Source organism: Danio rerio, chromosome 15, assembly GCF_052040795.2.
Source record: "Danio rerio strain M-AB ecotype USA chromosome 15, GRCz13ab, whole genome shotgun sequence".
NCBI classification, from domain to species: Eukaryota; Metazoa; Chordata; class Actinopteri; order Cypriniformes; family Danionidae; genus Danio; species Danio rerio.
In genome coordinates, this window is record NC_141035.1 from 42,972,853 (window position 1) to 42,991,371 (window position 18,519).

The window sequence follows — 18,519 nt, forward strand, 5'->3', positions numbered from 1 at the left end:
CAGTACCGCCTTTACATACACTGTGTCTAATTCCTTTCAGAGAGTCATGGAGTTGGAGGCCAGTCAAGTCCACACATGAAATTATCTATGTTGATGAGGCTGGCTTCAACTTGGCAAAAAGGATTTTGGCGTGGGAAAAACATAATAGGCCAAAGGGCCACAGTTACTGTGCCGGGCCAGAGAAGAAACCAGGCAAATGCAGCAGAATAGAAGATTAATTAGTTTTTTTAAATTATAATTCCAGTGCTTTTTCTGTTTGTATATCTTGCAGTGATGTCCTTTTGCAAATATAGACTGTACTGCAGCAATTCTGTGTCTTTATTTTATTTTTTTAAATAAACTGTACATTTTGTAAAGCTACTCTGAGATGATCGTTTATTTTTTGTACTGAATTTATGCAGCATAAGAAACCAAATGCATGCATTTACTAAACCCAACAAAAAATGTAGTCTTCAAATATAAGGGCAGAGCTGACACATCAAATAATGCAGTTTCTGTAATTTTAGCTGATGATAGTGTTTTATTGTCAGTGTGTTCTGATTGACTAAATATTCCTGTTGGAAGAGAACATGTGTTAGTGTTTTGAATAATGATTTGATTTTGAAACATGTTTGCTGTGTTTTGTTAGACATGAGGTATTGTGTTCGTTTATTGTTTTATTTTGAACATTAGTTTAGAGGTTTAGTTTACAATGTGTGATTTTGAGCATGAAATTAACTGTTTTGCCAATTGTGTGTTTTAGTTGTGTTGCTGCGTTAAGAGTTTAGCAAACTTGTTAAATGTATTGAAAAAGCTGTCATAGCCATTGTAAAAAACTGTAATTGATTCAATAACAAAGTATGAGCCACATCCTGTTATTCTGTTGCACACCCAGACTCTTTTTTATCTTTTAAATGTCCTACTTTGAGGCAAATTACCCAGTTTAATTCATGTTGTGCAATTTCTCACTCAAAAAAACTTACTACTACTAGTAATAAAATAGATTCTTGTACCTTTTCCAGTGTATTCTGCTTAACCAAGGCAGAAACTCTTTGATGTTTTCACAGGATATTTTCCTCTTACTTAAGTCCAACTTGAAATTTTGCATGTGACACTGCACAAGGTAATGAATCACTTCCCAGTTCAGTGAGCAGAAAGTCAGATCTTTAGACACTCTCTTCAGAAAAAAGCTTGTCAGTAAATCATCTTGTGCTTTATACACCACTGAAATCAGCTGCTGAAGAGTCTCTTGGGAAAACCTGAATACAAAGACGGAAAATGACATCCGTTAAAATGTAATTACTTAGAAAACATGGGCGAAGCAACTGAGGTGAACTCAAACCTGAGAGTCAAATGTTCCTGGAGACACAAAAGTGCTGTGAATGTCAGAGCCTCTGATTTACACTGAGAAAGATCCAAACACTTGACAGACATCAATCTGAGGAGAGACGTTAAGCTGCTCAGGATGTGAAGGTGATTTTGCTCTGAGTCATTTGTGTCCAGTGAAAGCTTCTCTGTGGCCAATGGAAAACGGTAATTAATTGACCTCAGCACTCTGACCATCTTTAATAAAAATTTGTCCTCCACACTGTTGAAGACAAAGTCAAAGCTCATGAGAAGAAATCACACTAAAAATAGCAATATATAGTACCATTGCATAGTCCATCTTAAGTGGTCCGATAACATAACGTTGGGTTTCCTTTTTAAACCAATTAAAATAAAGGACACAGTTGTGCAATAACAATACTTAAGGGTAAACACCGAAAAAATGAAAAATGCTGATTAAATGTATTAATCTATAAAGTACAAATAAATTGTTTAAATTCAGATAATGTATCTCTAACCTCAGTTTCTGCAGCTGTTTGATGGGCCTGAGGAGCAGTTTGAGTCCTCTGATGGAGATGGCCTGTGGTTTTAGAGTCAGGTTTAGTTTTGAGGATGAAAGCCCCAAAACTTTCCCCACAGATCTGCATGTGCTGCTGGGTAATTTTCCACTTAGCGTGATAGTACAGTCTAAAGCCTGGAGCAGAGTCACCTTATCAGCCTTGATGCTGGAAACTTTACATAGTGATGGGAAATAGTGATCCGCATTTCTAAAAAATTTGTAAAAAAAAATTAATTATAAGAGGACACCAAGAACCATTTTAGTTTTATAGTGAAAGTAAATGGGAATGTGTACTACATGGCAATTGTGGCCAAGTGGTTGGAAAGTCAGATGTGATTTAAAGGTCACCAGTTTAAGTCTAGGCACAAACAGGGATGGTAGGTGGGTTTATGTGTGTGTTCACTATTGTGTGTGCTCTTGAATTGGTTTAATATTAGATGCTGTAAACAAATGGACTAAATAATTCGGATTATTTAACACAAGTTTTACACAAGTACACTGGTGGTGCAGTGGTATTTAATAGTACACCTTCATGTATTCTACTAGTACACAGATGTATATTAGATACTACGTGAATACATATAAACTTAAACATTACTTGAGCATACTTAATAAGGATATTACGAACTTAAAATATACATTTTTGTAAGGACTACCCAATTTTTTAAATCTCAAAATTCATTTAGTTCTGGTTAGCAGCTAATCCAACACGTTTATAAACATTTTGAGATTCTTCCTCCCTACGCCCTCAAGACTTCAAGATTGTGTCATAATAATATATGTGTATTCTCTAAAATATCTACAATTAAATGTAAAGACAGTATTTATCACAGACCTGAGCTGTGAGATGTAGGGCAGACACTTGAGGAATTCCCTCGCTTCGCTCTCATTATCTGTCCAGTCTATCAGCTCTACTGGTTTCTTCTCTGTTTGGAGTTTCAGCACTTCTAGGAGGATGGAGCTCTTTCTCTCGAAGAGATTTATCCTCCAGACTGCAGGAGATGCTGACTGATAAACTGGCTGTAATGCTGGAAGCACACTCCTGCCTGTTTGACTCTCATAGTCCTTCACATGTGAACACAGATCCAGCAGGAAATCACACTGATTTGCTTGAACAGAAAAATTTCTCTCATCAAATGGGAAAGTGCTGTAACTGCATACAGATGTAAGCAGATCTGTGTAATTTTTTCCAGCACCTATTTCATTAGACCCTGATGCTGCAACAATTAGATTTACAAGAAACTGGAAAGGTCTCTTCTTACTGAACACACAATGACAGAATCTGTTGAAACACAAATGTATACAATTAATGCATGTAAACATTTATCAAAATAGTAGATGATTCCTTATTGTCATTAAGCTTGATTAATACTTCTTTTGCCTGGTTCTGCAGTGTAAGCCTTCACTGACTGCACGCATATAGACATGAGTTGTGGAGGCTTTCGTACTTGAAGTGCTCACCCTTGTACTGTTATTTGTAACAGCAGGGTGTGACTCTAAGTAATTGTCAAGTCACTGAATGAAAGAAACTATGTATAAAATAAATACGTTGTGGATAAAGTTAGAGGACACTCATGAGAATGTTTGCTTTTTGTACACTTGTGTAAATGATTAATTTAGGCAATATTTCATATACTAAAAACAAAAAAAATAACTTACTTAAAAAGCCCTAACCACGCTGTTCAGAAAACACAGTGATGATGTAAAATTTGTTGCAAGAATGAGATGAGTATAAATCAGTCTTTAGACGAGACTTCTGGCAAGTTTAATGATGGATTTTTTCAATATTATCATTATAATTAAATTAGTTGAAAGTACTTTACTCGCATTCCAAAAGATCACCTTTTAATTTATTTTACAAAAAGTAACACATGAAGACTTGAACTTCCTAGGTTAGGCCCTTGCTCATTTACTCTTAACATGTATAAGTGCCTCTATCTGGATATAGTATATAATAAGTGCTATTATTATGAACATTGTTATTATTATTATTTTTAAAGATTTGCACCCTGTCTCCAAAATGCTGACAGGCATACCCTGCCCCTTTGAAATTTATGACAAAAAACTACAATGTAAGAGTCTTATTTACCTAATCTAACTAACTTACTAAGAATACTGCCTGAAGATACCAGAGTCTTCTGGTCTTTGAATCTGAGCCTCACCTCAACTCAGAGATGTAGGGCAGACATTGGATGAATCCCCTCACTTCACTCTCTTCATCTGTCCAGTCTATCAGCTCTACTGGTTTCTTCTCTGTTTGGAGTTTCAGCACTTCTAGGAGAATGGAGATCTTTCTTTGTGACAGATCAATGCTCCAGACTGCAGGAGCTGACTGATAAAATGGCTTTAATGCTGGAAGAACACATTTGCCTTTTTGTTTCTCATAGTCCTTCACATGTGAACACAGATCCAGCAGGAAATCTGATTTCTCATAATCCACAGATGATAGCAATATCTTGACAGCTGTGTCTATTGTCTTTTTTTGGTAAAGAGCAGCATTAAGACACAAATCCAGCATAAATCTCTTTCTACTGCCCCACAGTTCAGCTGATTCATTCTGTGTGGAATAAAATCTACATAGGAGAGGAAAAATATGTTAAAGGTTATAAAACGATAAAAATTACTGGAAAATAGTTTAACAACTACAAAATGCTGTAAAAGTTTGTCAAATCAAAGTCTAAGACAGAAAAAGTCAAAAGATCTCATACAATTTGAAGTTGTATAAACTATATCACATTATTTTCATTAGTGTAAGCACTATATTTATATTCAACAACCAGAGTGATTTCATTATGACTGAAACAGTGTCTGTAAATGTAGCCAGTTGTACCTAAGATGTCCAATTCATGAACAAGTGACTCAAGAGCTCACTTTGTTCACTGAATGAGGTTGAAACTGAAAGCGACTGAATTAGATTGTTCACTGAATGAAACATAGTTATCAGCCTGAATTGGTGTAACAGCTAAATCACTCATTAAGTCATTTTAATTGATGACAAATTTAAAATGAACCAATAGCCAAAATTGAAATTTGTAATTAATGTTTAAGATTCCATTAGTGTCCATTTAATTACTTATCGGTTGTTTATATATATGAAGTTCAGATGCACAAAAAGGTTGTTGAAACCTGGAAATACACAATATTATAATTTTTGCATTTATGGACTCTATTACTACCAGTCATATCTAAAGGCATAAATGAAAAGTGTACAATCCTTTAAAATAAGTACAAATATTCAGATGTTTCATGAAAGTCTAACCTTAGCTGTGAGATGTAAGGTAGACACAGCAGGAATCTGTTAATTTCAAGATGGTCATCTGTCCAGCCTCTCAGCTCTACTGGTTTCTTCTCTGTTTGAAGTTTCACCACTTCTAGGAAGAATGTGCTCTTTCTTTGTGACAGATCAATGCTCCAGACTGCAGGAGCTGACTGATAAAATAGCTTTAATGCTGGAAGAACACATTTGCCTGTTTGTTTCTCATAGTCCTTCACATGTGAATACAGATCCAGCAGGAAATCTGATTTCTCATAATTCAGAGATGATAGCAATATCTTGACAGTTTCATCTTCTGTGTTTTTCTGGCAGAGAGCAGCTTGAAAACACACATCCAGTATGAATCTCTTTCTCTTGTTCCGCAGTTCAACTGATTCATTCTGTGATGAAACAAATCTAGAAAAAAATTAAAAAGATTCTGTTATAGATGACAGTGAGTTTTAAAATAGATAGGTATGTGACAGAATAGTATTACATCATATAGGTGAATGCACCTTTAATTTTAATAGAAGGTATTATAAAAATACATTTTAAAAATGTTATTTAATTTATGAAGTATTTAAGACAAAAAAACACAATGGATGATGGCAGATTAGTGTCATGTAGTGTTATTAATAAAGAAATCTAGAATACCATGACATACCAACTAGATACCTGTAGAGCATTATATATACTGTATACATATATACAGGTTGTGTATTTCTTAATTGCTAAAAGCAATTTTCCAGACACATTTAATTTCTGATAGTGGTTTAACTATGCATCGACATTTATTGATACTTTAATCCAGTGACGAAGAATACAGTGTCATTAAGAAGCACATTCAATTTATATACCTATATAAATACTTTTTAATAGGCACCTATATTTTTACACTCCACATCTTAACATATTTTCACTAAATCACAAATTCTCTTGTTTAGGCCAGGCATACACCTTTTAATTTTTGTTACCATACAAGCTTACTGGAATTTTTTTTTCTGTTGAAACAAATCATGTGGATTTGTAGTTATGTTATGGCTAGTGGCTAAAATCATGTGAGATATGTGGCAAGTATCTCCCGAAAGTTTTAAGCATGCTAAAAAAGCATGAAAGCTCTAGGTTTTAATTGGTGGATGTGTGTGGTTGAATGAGTTGATTAATCTATCTGAAGATCAGGAGGTCGGGAAGACCACAGAGAATAGCAGCATCATATCAAATTTGCCAAACGAAAATGTTAAATTACATTTAAATGAAATTAAAGTGAATGCGTGTATGTGAAAAAGTTCAAGCTGTTAAATTTAATGTTTGGAACATGGTTTGGAATCGGTTTTTAGAAGTAGGTTAGTTGCAGCAGGAGACAACAGCAGTATCAGCTGTGTAAAGTGCAAGATGATTGAAAAAATATACAAACACAAGAGCCACAAAACGGCTACTTCCTTGTTGTTGCTAGGGTGATGTTTTTAAGCACTTTCAGGTTTAAATAAAGGCTTTTTTTTATTTGCATTACACTGCCAATCTGCCTATATGTCTTTTTAATGTTCCCGGGTGCGGTGAGGGGCATGCTTTAAAAATAGAAATAGTGGTGCAGGGCGGTCTGGGGGTGGGTCAAATAATTGAATAAATAATAATACAAGCAAATATATATATATATATATATATATATATATATATATATATATATATATATATATATATATATATATATATATATATATATATATATATATATACATATGTGTGTGTGTGTGTGTGTATATATATACACACACACACACACACACACACACTTTTTATTTATTTATTTTTTTGGTACTGGTATACTAGAAATTTTTGTTTTGTATTCAACAATTCAAAAAACATGTATTGAATTCTGACCTCAGTTCAGAGATGTAGGGCAGACACCGCAGGAATATATTCACTTCTATATTGTCATTTGTCAAGTCAATCAGCTCAACAGTTTTTTTCTCTGTTTGGAGTTTCAGCACTTCCAGGAGAATGGAGCTCTTTTTTTGTGACAGGTCAATCCTCCAGACTTCAGGAGCTGCTGACTGATAAACTGACTGTAATGCTGGAAGGACAATCTTGTCTGTTTGACTCTCATAGTCTTTCACATGTGAATACAGATCCAGCAGGAATGCAGATTTCTCATAATTCACAGATGATAGCAATATCTTAAATGTTAATTCTACTGTCTCTTTCTGACAGAAAGCAGCTTGAAGACACACATCCAATATGAATCTTTTTCTTCTGTTCCATGGCTGAGATGATTCTTTAGGTGCTGCATGAAATCTAAATTTCAAATGTAAAAAATTAATCTGTTAGAGGTGAAAATAAATAGAAAATGATGATGTAAAGATTTTTACATGACAATCTGCAAAACAGTCACATAGAATCAAGTGCAAAAAACATAGGACACGAGTACATATTCTAAAAGATATGTGGTGAGATTAATGATGATGATGTTTGAAACCTGATCACCACATCAGTTTTCAAATTAGCTTGAAGAATTTTAATAGAATTAGTATTTTAAATTACTCTGCTCTGCCATTATAGCACCAGCTATTTCATTATTTTAAGTCAGGGACTAAGCCAAAGGACAGTGAATAAGTGAGAACATCGTTGTACAATTGAGCAGTTATGTTTTGTGAAGGTATATGTATAAAATATTCTATCACCATAGAGACAGTATACAAAAATGCTGTATTTGTTACATAAATTGGACTGTTGTTTCATCCTTTATGACTATTTTAGACATGCTTGAAAATTAGATTGTATATATTTAATAAATAATAAATTATACCCACACAAACACATTGAACTTGATGTTTTGTTTCACTTTATTTGTGTTTGCAAGTGACTATCGTCATTGATGAATCAGTTTGAATAAGTTTGAATTACTTGTAAAGTTATTAATGAGCTGTTGTATCATTTAATAAGCTGATATATTTAAAAATACGAAAATATGCAGCAAAAAAAAACACAAAAGACTGCTGTGTTAGTTGGTGTTGTAATGCTAGTCCTGTGACTTGGTTTTAAACTACTTTTGTTAGTGGAGCAAAAAAATATATAGTAACTGGCAATATTGTGTGAAAATGTTAATTTTTCAATGTGATCTTGCTTGTATTGTGTTTTATAAAAGCAAAAACTCACAACAGGACGCTGAATTCTAGATAGCTTCTAAAATTTTTCAAGCTGTCATTCTAGCTTTATGTGGCATTTCTACAGTTTTTTTTACAATGGCTATGAAACTTTTTTCAATACATTTAACAAGTTTCCTAAACTCAACACAATTAGCACAACATCCGTCTTAGTGGGCTATACAATTAACAAATGCCTTGTTGCTTTGACACAAAATGCATCCAATTAACACAAATTTAAAATGCTTACATTTCTTTTACACACAAGCACAACCAAGAGCAAAACAATGTAATTTTACAGTGGAATTTACAAATGCTTTCACACAGTATGTCACAACAGATAACATCATGTTCTAAACAGAAATTATATAGGATAAAGTCAAAGTGAACAGCTATTCTAATTGTGAATTGAAACACAAATATATTTCCTGCATTTTATTCCATAGCCAATTAGAAACAGCTTATTGCAAATATATATATATATATATATATATATATATATATATATATATATATATATATATTTCTTTATACAACAGTTCTGTCTGGTTCTAAAATCTGATTGGCTAAAAGCTGTGCGATATTCTGCAATATCAGAACCCACCAGTGCTGATATACAGCCATATCGCACTGCTACTTGTGTGATATTGCTCATATATATATATATATATATATATATATATATATATATATATATATATATATATATATATATATATATATATATATAAATTTGCATACACTGTGTCTAATTACTTTCAGAGAGTGATGAAGTTGGATGCCAGTCAAGTACCACATAAAATTGTCTATGATGACAAGGCTGGGGATGTCGCCGTGGGAGACATATAATAGGCCAAAGGGCCAGTTACCATGCCAGGCCATAGAAGATATCAAGTGTAATGTGGATGAGAACATGTGCCAAAAGACCGGGCAGAATAAAAGATTACTTTGTTTTGTTTTTTTTTCATTAAAATTGTGGTGCTTTTCTATTTTCAGTGATGTCCTATTGTAAATAAAGTCTGTACTGCAGCAATTCTGTGTCTGTATTTTTTTTTACATAAACTGTAAATTTTATGAAGCTATTTTTTTTCTTCGTTTTTGTGAAGAATTTTTGCAGCAAAAGAAAGAAAATGCCTGCATTTACTAAACCCAACAAAACAAAACTGTAGAGAGACTTCAAATATAAAGGCAGAGCTGACACATAAACTAATGCAGTTTCTGTCATTTTAGCTGATGATAGTGTTTTTATTGACAGTGTGTTATGATTGACTGAATGTTTCTGTTGGAAGAGAACATGTGTTACTGTTTTGAATAATGATTTGTTTTGACATGAGGTATTGTTTGTTTATTGTTTTATTTTTAACATTAGTTTTAGGGTTTCGTTTACAATGTGTGATTTTGAGCATGAAATTAACTGTTTTGCCAATTGTGTTTTAGGTGTGTTGGTGCGTCAAGAGGTTAGCAAACTTGCTAAATGTATTGAAAAAAGTGTCATAGCCTTTGTTAAAACTTTAAAGTAGTAGCAGCGACTCTGAATCTGTGTTATATGAAAGAAGCTCCATAAAGAGGACGTTTTAACATTTTGCATAATTGTTTCTTATTCACATTCACATTTGTTAATCAACAGTTCAACAAATAATATGTATTTAACACAGACCTGAGATGTGAGATGTAGGGCAGACACTGGATGAATCCCCTAACTTCACTCTCTTCATCTGTCCAGTCTATCAGCTCTACTGGTTTCTTCTCTGTTTGGAGTTTCAGCACTTCTAGGAGGAGAGAGCTCTTTCTCTTTGAAAGATTTATCCTCCAGACTGCAGGAGCTGACTGATAAACTGGCCGTAATGCTTGAAGGACAATCTTGCCTGTTTGACTCTCATTGTCTTTTACATGTGAGTACAGATCCAGAAGGAAATCACACTGATTTGCTTGAACAGAAAAATACTTCTCATCAAATGGGAAAGTGCTGTAGCTGCATACAGATGTGAGCAGATCCGTGTAATTTTCTTTAATTGTATTATACTTTGATGCTGTGACTATGAGATTTACTAGAAATTGAACAGTTCTCTCCTTACAAAGGGGAAAGGAATAAAATCTGTGAAAACACAATTAATGCATATAAGAGGGAATTAAACAAGGTAGCTTATTCCTTATGAAATAAATATATTAATAATATATAATGCTGAATTATCATTTAATTGATTACACAATTAATTAACTAATTAAATTTCAGTGTTTCTTAAACACTTAATAATGTGGACACATTTATTTCTTATAATACATTTTTAGGGGTTTTCACCTTTATTGTGATAGGACAGTGGAGATTTAGAGACATGAAAGTATGGGGAGCAGAGATAGGGGATGGGTCGACAAAAAACCTCGAGCCAGGAATCAAACTCAGGTCGCCGTGAACACCTATGTGCCATGTGTCGACACACTAACCACAAGGCTATAGGCAATGACGGAAGTGTTAATTTCAAACTAAGGATTTTGCTGTGGGGTTTAAAGGATTTAAAGTGTGATGTAAAAATATATATACTGTTCAATTAAACTATAAAGGTAGACAATAAAACATGTAGACTAATGGCAACCTGGCTGCAAGAAGTATATATATATATATATATATATATATATATATATATATATATATATATATATATGTATATATTTATTGCTGTAACACGTGAGTCAAATTTCTGTTGTTGGTTTTGTGTCACCATTGTGCTGGAAAGCCAGTATCATCATTCTGTCATCATGATAAATATGCTAACATTAAGCATGTATAATCCATTACAAAAATTACTTCAGAAACTTAAACAGCTGTTTGATTTGGCTATTTTGAGGCAGTTGATTTCAGTTTATTTCGGTTTTGATTTAGTGCATGTATTTTTACATCAACATTGAATAAAAATGGCAGTTACTGCAAAGTGCTATAAAATATCTGCAGCTCCCAGCATTTTACTATTAATATACATGGTATTTTACAGTAAATAAAAGTAGTAATTACAGTATTACCTGCAGAAAAACATAAAATATGATAATACTAATAATTACAGCACTAGACTGTAAATATTATTTACAGTGATGGAGCTGTAGAAAGACAGTATGTGGTTAACAACCCAGCTGCCAGTAGTTTATTGTAAATTTGAAACAAAATGTTTTACAGTGTAACAGCACCCAGGATTAGTTGGAAAAAAATACATTACTCTGAATTAGATCAAAATTATGTCAACAAAAACTAAATAGTAAAGAAATTATAATATTTGGTATAGATTGTTTTATTTAAGCCCATGTTGCTTAATTTTTAACTTCAGTCTCTTACCTGAGCTGTGAGATGTAGGGCAGACACTGGATGAATTCCCTCACTTCACTCTCTTCATCTGTCCAGCCTCTCAGCTCTACTGGTTTCTTCTCTGTTTGGAGTTTCAGCACTTCTAGGAAGAATGTGCTCTTTCTTTGTGACAGATCAATGCTCCAGACTGCAGGAGCTGACTGATAAAATAGCTTTAATGCTGGAAGAACACATTTGCCTGTTTGTTTCTCATAGTCCTTCACATGTGAATACAGATCCAGCAGGAAATCTGATTTCTCATAATCCACAGATGATAGCAATATCTTGACAGTTTCATCTTCTGTCTTTTTCTGGCAGAGAGCAGCTTGAAGACACACATCCAGTATAAATTTCTTACTGTATAGGTCGGATGATTCATTATGTGATGCTGCAAATCTAAAACAAAGTGAAAGATTGTTAGAGATAACGAGATAAAATAATCTAATATGCTGATACGATGAAACAGTTTAACAAATAACCTAACAGTGTGTCTAATTAGTTGGAGACAGAAAAAGTTGTGCTGAAATATCATGATCAAGTTTATGTCAACGAAAAATTTATTGTCAAGATCTTATAATGTTGCGTATATATGATTTCAATTTAAATACATGTTACTTAAATTTTAACACAAGTCTCTCACCTCAACTCAGAGATGTAGGGCAGACACTGGAGGAATCCCCTCACTTCACTCTCTTCATCTGTCCAGTCTATCAGCTCTACTGGTTTCTTCTCTGTTTGGATTTTCAGCACTTCTTGGAGGATGGAGATCTTTCTCTCTGAGAGCTTTATCCTCCAGACTGAAGTGATGGGGATAACAGAACATTAGAATCAGCAATCAAAAAGACTGTTTATTTGTTTTCATTGTGTCAGATGTATCTCACCATCCACTGGTACTTCTGTTTCTGAAGTAGTTTTGCTGATGGCATCCTCATAGACAGCAGAGACTCTGACTCTATAGCAGGTGCTGTGAGGTACAGTTAAAGTGCATTCACACTCAGGTCCTTGTGTTTGTACTGCTGACCAACCCTCCAATCCTGCCTCTTTATACTCAACCATATAATGCAGCACTGGACAATCTTCATCAGCTTCAGCCTTCTGCCAGGTGACTCTGAGTGTGTCTGTGTTCGGCTTGTTCACCAGGGGGTCCCCAGGTGTTGCTGCAACTGCTGTCTGAAAATGTATAATCTTACTGAAGCTGCTCATTCTATCATTCTCAATAACTGAATATCTCAGTTGATAATGATAGCCAGATTTTAAGTTTGAAATGATACAGGTTCTCTTGAGTGTTGGGTCTTCAACAATGTCGTGATTCCAAGATGTGTAGTTCTTTCCATCATTTTCCAAAGCCCTGTACTGCACCACATATCTCACATTGCTTTTGGCTTGTTGTAAAATCAGTTTCAAAGATACACTGGTGTGTTTTATCTGAACAATTTGTGCAATGTCTGGATTTGTTCCGAGCATCACATTTCTGCTCACAATCCTTTGTGCGTGATAAAACTGAACAGAGTATTTTGGAAAATCCTTATCAGGTACAGCTGCAGCAATGAACTTGGTTTGCTCTTCATCTTCATTTGTCTCTTTTGAGGCAATAAACAGATGCACATCTGTGAGATTTGTTAGCAGTGAATCATGTGATGTCATGTGATCACAATTAATATGCTTTCTCAGAACAGAAAGATATACATCCTCAGCATCCGGTGAAAAAAGATTGAGACACAACACTTCTTTTTTCTGAGGGTGACTAATGATGTGCTGTAACTCTGCTTGTGATTTGACAACAGTGATGTCTGCAGCTTTGCAGTCATTAAGAATCTTCAGTTCAGTTTCTTTATTCTCCAGCCACCGGTTTGTTTTCTCTGCATGGAATGGTGATTTGTAATGGCTTTCAAGGAAATGTTGCCAACTCATCTCTGGTTCCTGTTTTATCATGTGCATAGATTCGGCAATTCTTCTGTGAAAATTATTCTTGTATTCCTGCAAAAAGTCTAAAAACTGCACAAGTTTTTCTTTTATTGCTGGAAACCACATAATCACCATAAAGTTGTTGCAGTCTGTTATCATGTCCTGACAGATCTTAATTTGTTTTCTCAAATCTCCTAGAATTTTCTCAGCTTCATGCAAATTTTCACTGACTCCACTCACAGCAGCACTTACAGAGCTTTTGTCCTCCTTATCCAGAGGATAAAGCCAGACTTTCAGAGGGACAGCTTTCTCGCCTTTAGGTCCAAGCAATGATGGCAGAGAATCATAGATCTCCAGTGCCTTTTCAATAGACACTGGATTCGTCCAGTCACCCATATCAATGTAGAGATTGCAGTCATGTGAAATGGTGGTAGCCTTTTCAGTTTCACTAAGACTTAAAAACACATCTCTTGCACTGATGCTGGTGGTGATCTTCTTGATAATATTTTTCATTTCTGTACTTCTCTTTTCGCTTATTCCCTGATTAGAATCATCAAAAACAAAAACAGCCTGTGCTCCATAGCACACACCAATAATCACATGTGTAGCTGTTGTTTCATTAATGACTGATGGGAGAGTTACTTCTTCTAAAAGTCTTTGGCTAATCATGTCTAGTCTGGTTGTGGTGCGATAGTGTAGTGTAACTCTGTCCTGGTTTTGCGACTGTTCAGGGTGGTTTAAAAAGGCTGCCGCTCCAGACAGTTTTGCCAGTACAGATTTACTTTTCTGCAGCATTGATGAAGAGATATCCAATGCTCTGCACCTATCTTGAAAGGAGTCACACTCTAAAATCTTCACACATGTTTGTGGACGAGGTAGAGACACCTTCATAGATGCAACAGAGTCTTCCTCTAACATAATATCTGCAAATAAATTCACAATTTAATTTGTATAATTTTGCACAAGACTTGACTTTATCTAACAATCATGATTTTCAGTGATCTTTACATTTGTTACACCTATTAAAAATAAAACAGAAATAGGATTGTTTACCTAAAAATGTAAATTCTTTACTCAATCTCATATGATTGAACTTTTACACACGCTTTAGGATGCTTGAATTATACCAAAAGTAACTTTTTAGCTTTAACATAACTGATTTAACTACTTACATATGCTTTGCTAAGCTTTGCTTAATACTATCAGTATGATATGACTCTTAAAAGCAAAACACTCAACTAAATATAGCTCGTTCCCAGATATAATTCACACAATGCAAAACACTGGGCCATAAAAAATATTGCAAGCTAGTGGAGTTGACAGATTTAAGTGATTCAAAGTATAAAGAAAACTTCATAATAAAATTCAAAGAGTTAATTATTTATTTTAGCAGTAGTTTAGCTTCCAATATTTTCCAAATTTCATTATACCAATTTTATTAAAGTAATGCACCAAACTGGACTACTAATATAATAAGCGATGATATATTGTGTTTTTTTTTTTTTAATAAAAGCTTTTACTGTTTTTCTTAATGTATTAAGAGGAATGTATTAGCTAGCATGTATCTCATATTGATTTTAATAACCTTAACATAAATAAAAGTGCACCAGCACTAAAAAAATACAAAAACCAGAAAGGGACCTTGAATCAGAGGCACCTCAACTTGATCAGGACATCCCTAATAAATTTTCTATTTATTGAAATACTTTTATTATACTTTTCTGCGAAAAAAGGGATATAAAATATATCATTTTAATTCTTATTACCAAAATTATAAGCACTTTGTTTAGACATCACACACACAATTGATTACATTTTATTTTAAAGGCTGAAAAAACAATCTAGTAACTTTTTGTTTTAATACTTCTGTTGCTGCTGCTCCATAGACTCACCTTGTAAGAATGAATTACTGTGACTGTCATACAACATTCCAAGACTCAAAGAGTGATGCAGAGCAGCCATCTCAATCACATCTGAGAAATCTGAAATGTATTATTATTAATTAATTAATCAAAACATTTTAAACAGTTGGCAGTCTGCAAGAGTACCATGATATTTACTCACCAATACAATGGATTTCAAATCCTCCACACAAACGTTTTGCCTGCATATCTCTTTCTTTCAAGGCCTGAAAAAAAATTTTAAGCCAAATTTTAGTATTTAGTATTTTAGTATTTGAAAATATTGTTCAAAGGTCTAAACTAAGTTTTATCATAAATAGTTTTGCCCCACCAAAATCTATCTATTAATAATTACCGCCTTAAGGTCATCTTCTTGTGATTTGCCGTCTTTTTGTGGTAAACGTATGGCCTAAATAAAAAGCCAAACACATAATTATACATAACTAGACGGACGGACGGACGGACGGACGGACAGACAGACAGACAGACAGACAGACAGACAGACAGACAGATAGATAGATAGATAGATAGATAGATAGGCAATCACCTCTACCAGTTTGTGTCTCTGCAGTGCTGGTACTGTATAGTGTTGTCTGACGTGGGTCTCGCAGTAAGATGCAGTGCAGGTCAAACAGGATTTAACAGCTTTGAGCTTCCTTTCAGTACAGATATCACAGGCCACATCTTCAAATCCAGCAAAGCACTTAGCAGGAAGAACAGGACTAAACCCTGCCCTCTTCAGTTCCTCAATCAGATTAGCCAAAGCTACATTTACATTTAACATAGGACGACCTCTGAACCTCTTACTGCACTGAGGACAACTGTAACTTTTTGGTTTGTTATTGCAGCTCCAAAAACAGTGTTTGCAGCAACTGTGTCCACAAGGGAGGGAAACTGGATCTTTAAAAACTTGTGAGCAAACTAAGCATCTGTAGTGATCCTCTGTCAGCAGAGTGGCTGAAATTGTACTGTAAAACATGAGGTTATTACAATTTTGACTGCAATGATTGTTTCAACTGCCACACAATAACTATATTCATGGTAAAATTAACAAATAAATAGTAACTGTTAAATAGTTAAGGGGACAGCAACTGCACATAAACACAACAACATTGCTAACCACTTATTTTTAACAAAATGGATTTTCCCCTCTATATTCCACTTTTTTTTACATAAGAAAAATTCCAAATTTGAATATTGAGTTAAGATCTTATTATATAAAAAATACAGACTTTGATCAAATCCAACATTATATAACATAAAAATATAAATGATTAATGAATACACAGCAAGCATACCACATGCATAAAGTTTTTTGTTTCATACCTGCAACTTTGTGACTGCTCAATTTTAAGAGATTCAGTTTTTGATGGTTCTGGAGATGCTGCTTTACATGGTTTTAGACTTTAAGAATGGGAAAAGTCAACAGAAGATTAACGTACAAGAGACTTGATATTCAAAACAACCACAATTGTTGCTATTTATAGATTTAACACAATTTGCAACTATTTGATAAATTCTCATGCTTTTAATTTTAACATGATAGGCTGATTCACAGACTGAGCCAACTTTGCAAACTGTGATAATGATGGTGATGGAACTTCATCTGATTTCAGCCTGTAAGTGTGTACAGTAGTCAACATTTGAAGTGAATCAAAATGCTTTTTAAATTTGTCCTAATTGAGGAGTGGGTTTTGTTCAATGGTTTTAGGTCAATTTTGATGAAAGGTTTTGATCCACTTCAGTTGTTTATTACTGAATGTCAGGTTATAAACAAGTATAAAAAAGAAACATGAGAAACACACAAGATGACCCCAGCCTTCCTTAAAAATCTTTTGTCTACTTTCAGTGTGGTTGATAAGAAGATCATTAATATACACAAATATGCACATACATTTCAAACCAAAAAAAGTTTTCATACCGATCAACATTGTTATGCTGAGTTTTGTCATTGAACACAATTGGCCGATCCATTGAACTGATGCTATTTAAAGAGAATAATGAGGTTACAGGAGAAGGTGCCTCATCTGGTCTTTCACTGTAGACATGAGAGAGAAATTTCAGATTTTGACCTGTATAGTGTACAGCCTCACTAGACCTCACACTTTGGTACATAAAGGGTAAAGTGGAATTGTTCTGTTTAATAATCCATTTAAACAGGCTGGACTATTAGATGTAAAGATTTGCATAGAGATCTCATTTAATCTCATACCTTTTGAGCCTTTCACTTTGCTTCTTTCCAAACACAATTGGTCGGTCCATTGACAGCTCACTTTTCAGAGATGTTAATGTAGGTGCTGGTGATGCTGCTTTACATTGTTGTTGACTTTAAGAATGAGAAAGAAAACAAGAGTTTAGTATTGCACATGACATATGCTATGCAAAACTGTAACATTGTTTAAAGAATCATAAATTAGGCGGATGAGTTGTAACATTAAACTTTTGTACTTTTCATTTTTAAACACAGCTGGCCGATCCATTGACTGATGACTCTGCAGAGACAGGGTTGAGGGAGCTGGAGATGTTGTCTCAAATTGTCTTTTTCTTTAATACAAAAAGAAAGAAATTATTGGTTTCCTATACCAAATGATGTTCTTTCCAATATATTGTTTATCCGAGAAGCAATAAAATATGCTTGAGGTGCTGCTTCATTTGATTTTAAACTTTAGGAACAGGAAAAACACCCACATATTTAACATTGTAAAAAAGATTGTGCTATATAAAACAATCATAGATTTAAACATATTTTATTTATAAATGTCAAGCATACATTTTTTAACTCCCTTAAAGACTAAATTCACATACCTCTCATACTCCATGTACTTTTGAGACAGTCCCTCATTCAATTGGCGCACTGATTCTAGTAACCTGGAAACAAGACTTAGGCTTACAACATGAAGTGATATAAATACACAATGTTGGACAATGAAACTGAAACACTATCTATTTTAATGTTGGAGGTTTCATGAATAAATTTGAGCAGCGTGGTGGCCAATCTTTATTGATTGCTCATTCTACCAGTAAGAGCAGAGTGTAGAGGTTTAATTAGCAGAGTAATAGCAGAGTTTTTGGTGATGGAACTTCATCTGATTTCAGCCTGTAAGTGTGTACAGGAGTCAACATTT

The 18,519-nt window shown here is 34.1% G+C and overlaps 1 protein-coding gene across 3 annotated transcripts in view; it reads right to left on the reverse strand.

The window, feature by feature from the left end:
* The window catches only part of si:ch211-281l24.3, a 38,415-nt gene that overhangs the window by 4,256 nt on the left and 15,640 nt on the right, over positions 1 to 18,519 (reverse strand). Inside the window, exons 11-30 of one of the 3 annotated variants that reach the window (XR_015509830.1) lie at positions 18,200 to 18,262; positions 17,843 to 17,938; positions 17,607 to 17,720; positions 17,316 to 17,432; positions 16,721 to 16,798; positions 15,942 to 16,362; positions 15,750 to 15,803; positions 15,558 to 15,621; positions 15,386 to 15,475; positions 12,470 to 14,416; positions 12,229 to 12,385; positions 11,580 to 11,984; positions 9,915 to 10,352; positions 6,996 to 7,409; positions 5,124 to 5,534; positions 4,027 to 4,437; positions 2,700 to 3,146; positions 1,824 to 2,072; positions 1,322 to 1,493; positions 993 to 1,238 (exon numbers count right to left, since the gene is read on the reverse strand). Coding sequence is in view for 1 of the 3 variants with exons in the window: in XM_087284556.1 (XP_087140682.1) it covers positions 993 to 1,238; positions 1,322 to 1,567; positions 1,824 to 2,072; positions 2,700 to 3,146; positions 4,027 to 4,437; positions 5,124 to 5,534; positions 6,996 to 7,409; positions 9,915 to 10,352; positions 11,580 to 11,984; positions 12,229 to 12,385; positions 12,470 to 14,416; positions 15,386 to 15,475; positions 15,558 to 15,621; positions 15,750 to 15,803; positions 15,942 to 16,362; positions 16,721 to 16,798; positions 17,316 to 17,432; positions 17,607 to 17,720; positions 17,843 to 17,938; positions 18,200 to 18,262 (6,468 nt within the window). In the remaining 2 variants the exon portion in view is untranslated. Of the gene's footprint in view, positions 1 to 834; positions 1,239 to 1,321; positions 1,568 to 1,823; positions 2,073 to 2,699; positions 3,147 to 4,026; positions 4,438 to 5,123; positions 5,535 to 6,995; positions 7,410 to 9,914; positions 10,353 to 11,579; positions 11,985 to 12,228; positions 12,386 to 12,469; positions 14,417 to 15,385; positions 15,476 to 15,557; positions 15,622 to 15,749; positions 15,804 to 15,941; positions 16,363 to 16,720; positions 16,799 to 17,315; positions 17,433 to 17,606; positions 17,721 to 17,842; positions 17,939 to 18,199; positions 18,263 to 18,519 lie in introns of those variants that run through there. The other 2 variants (XM_087284556.1, XM_087284557.1) reach the window with 2 other exon arrangements.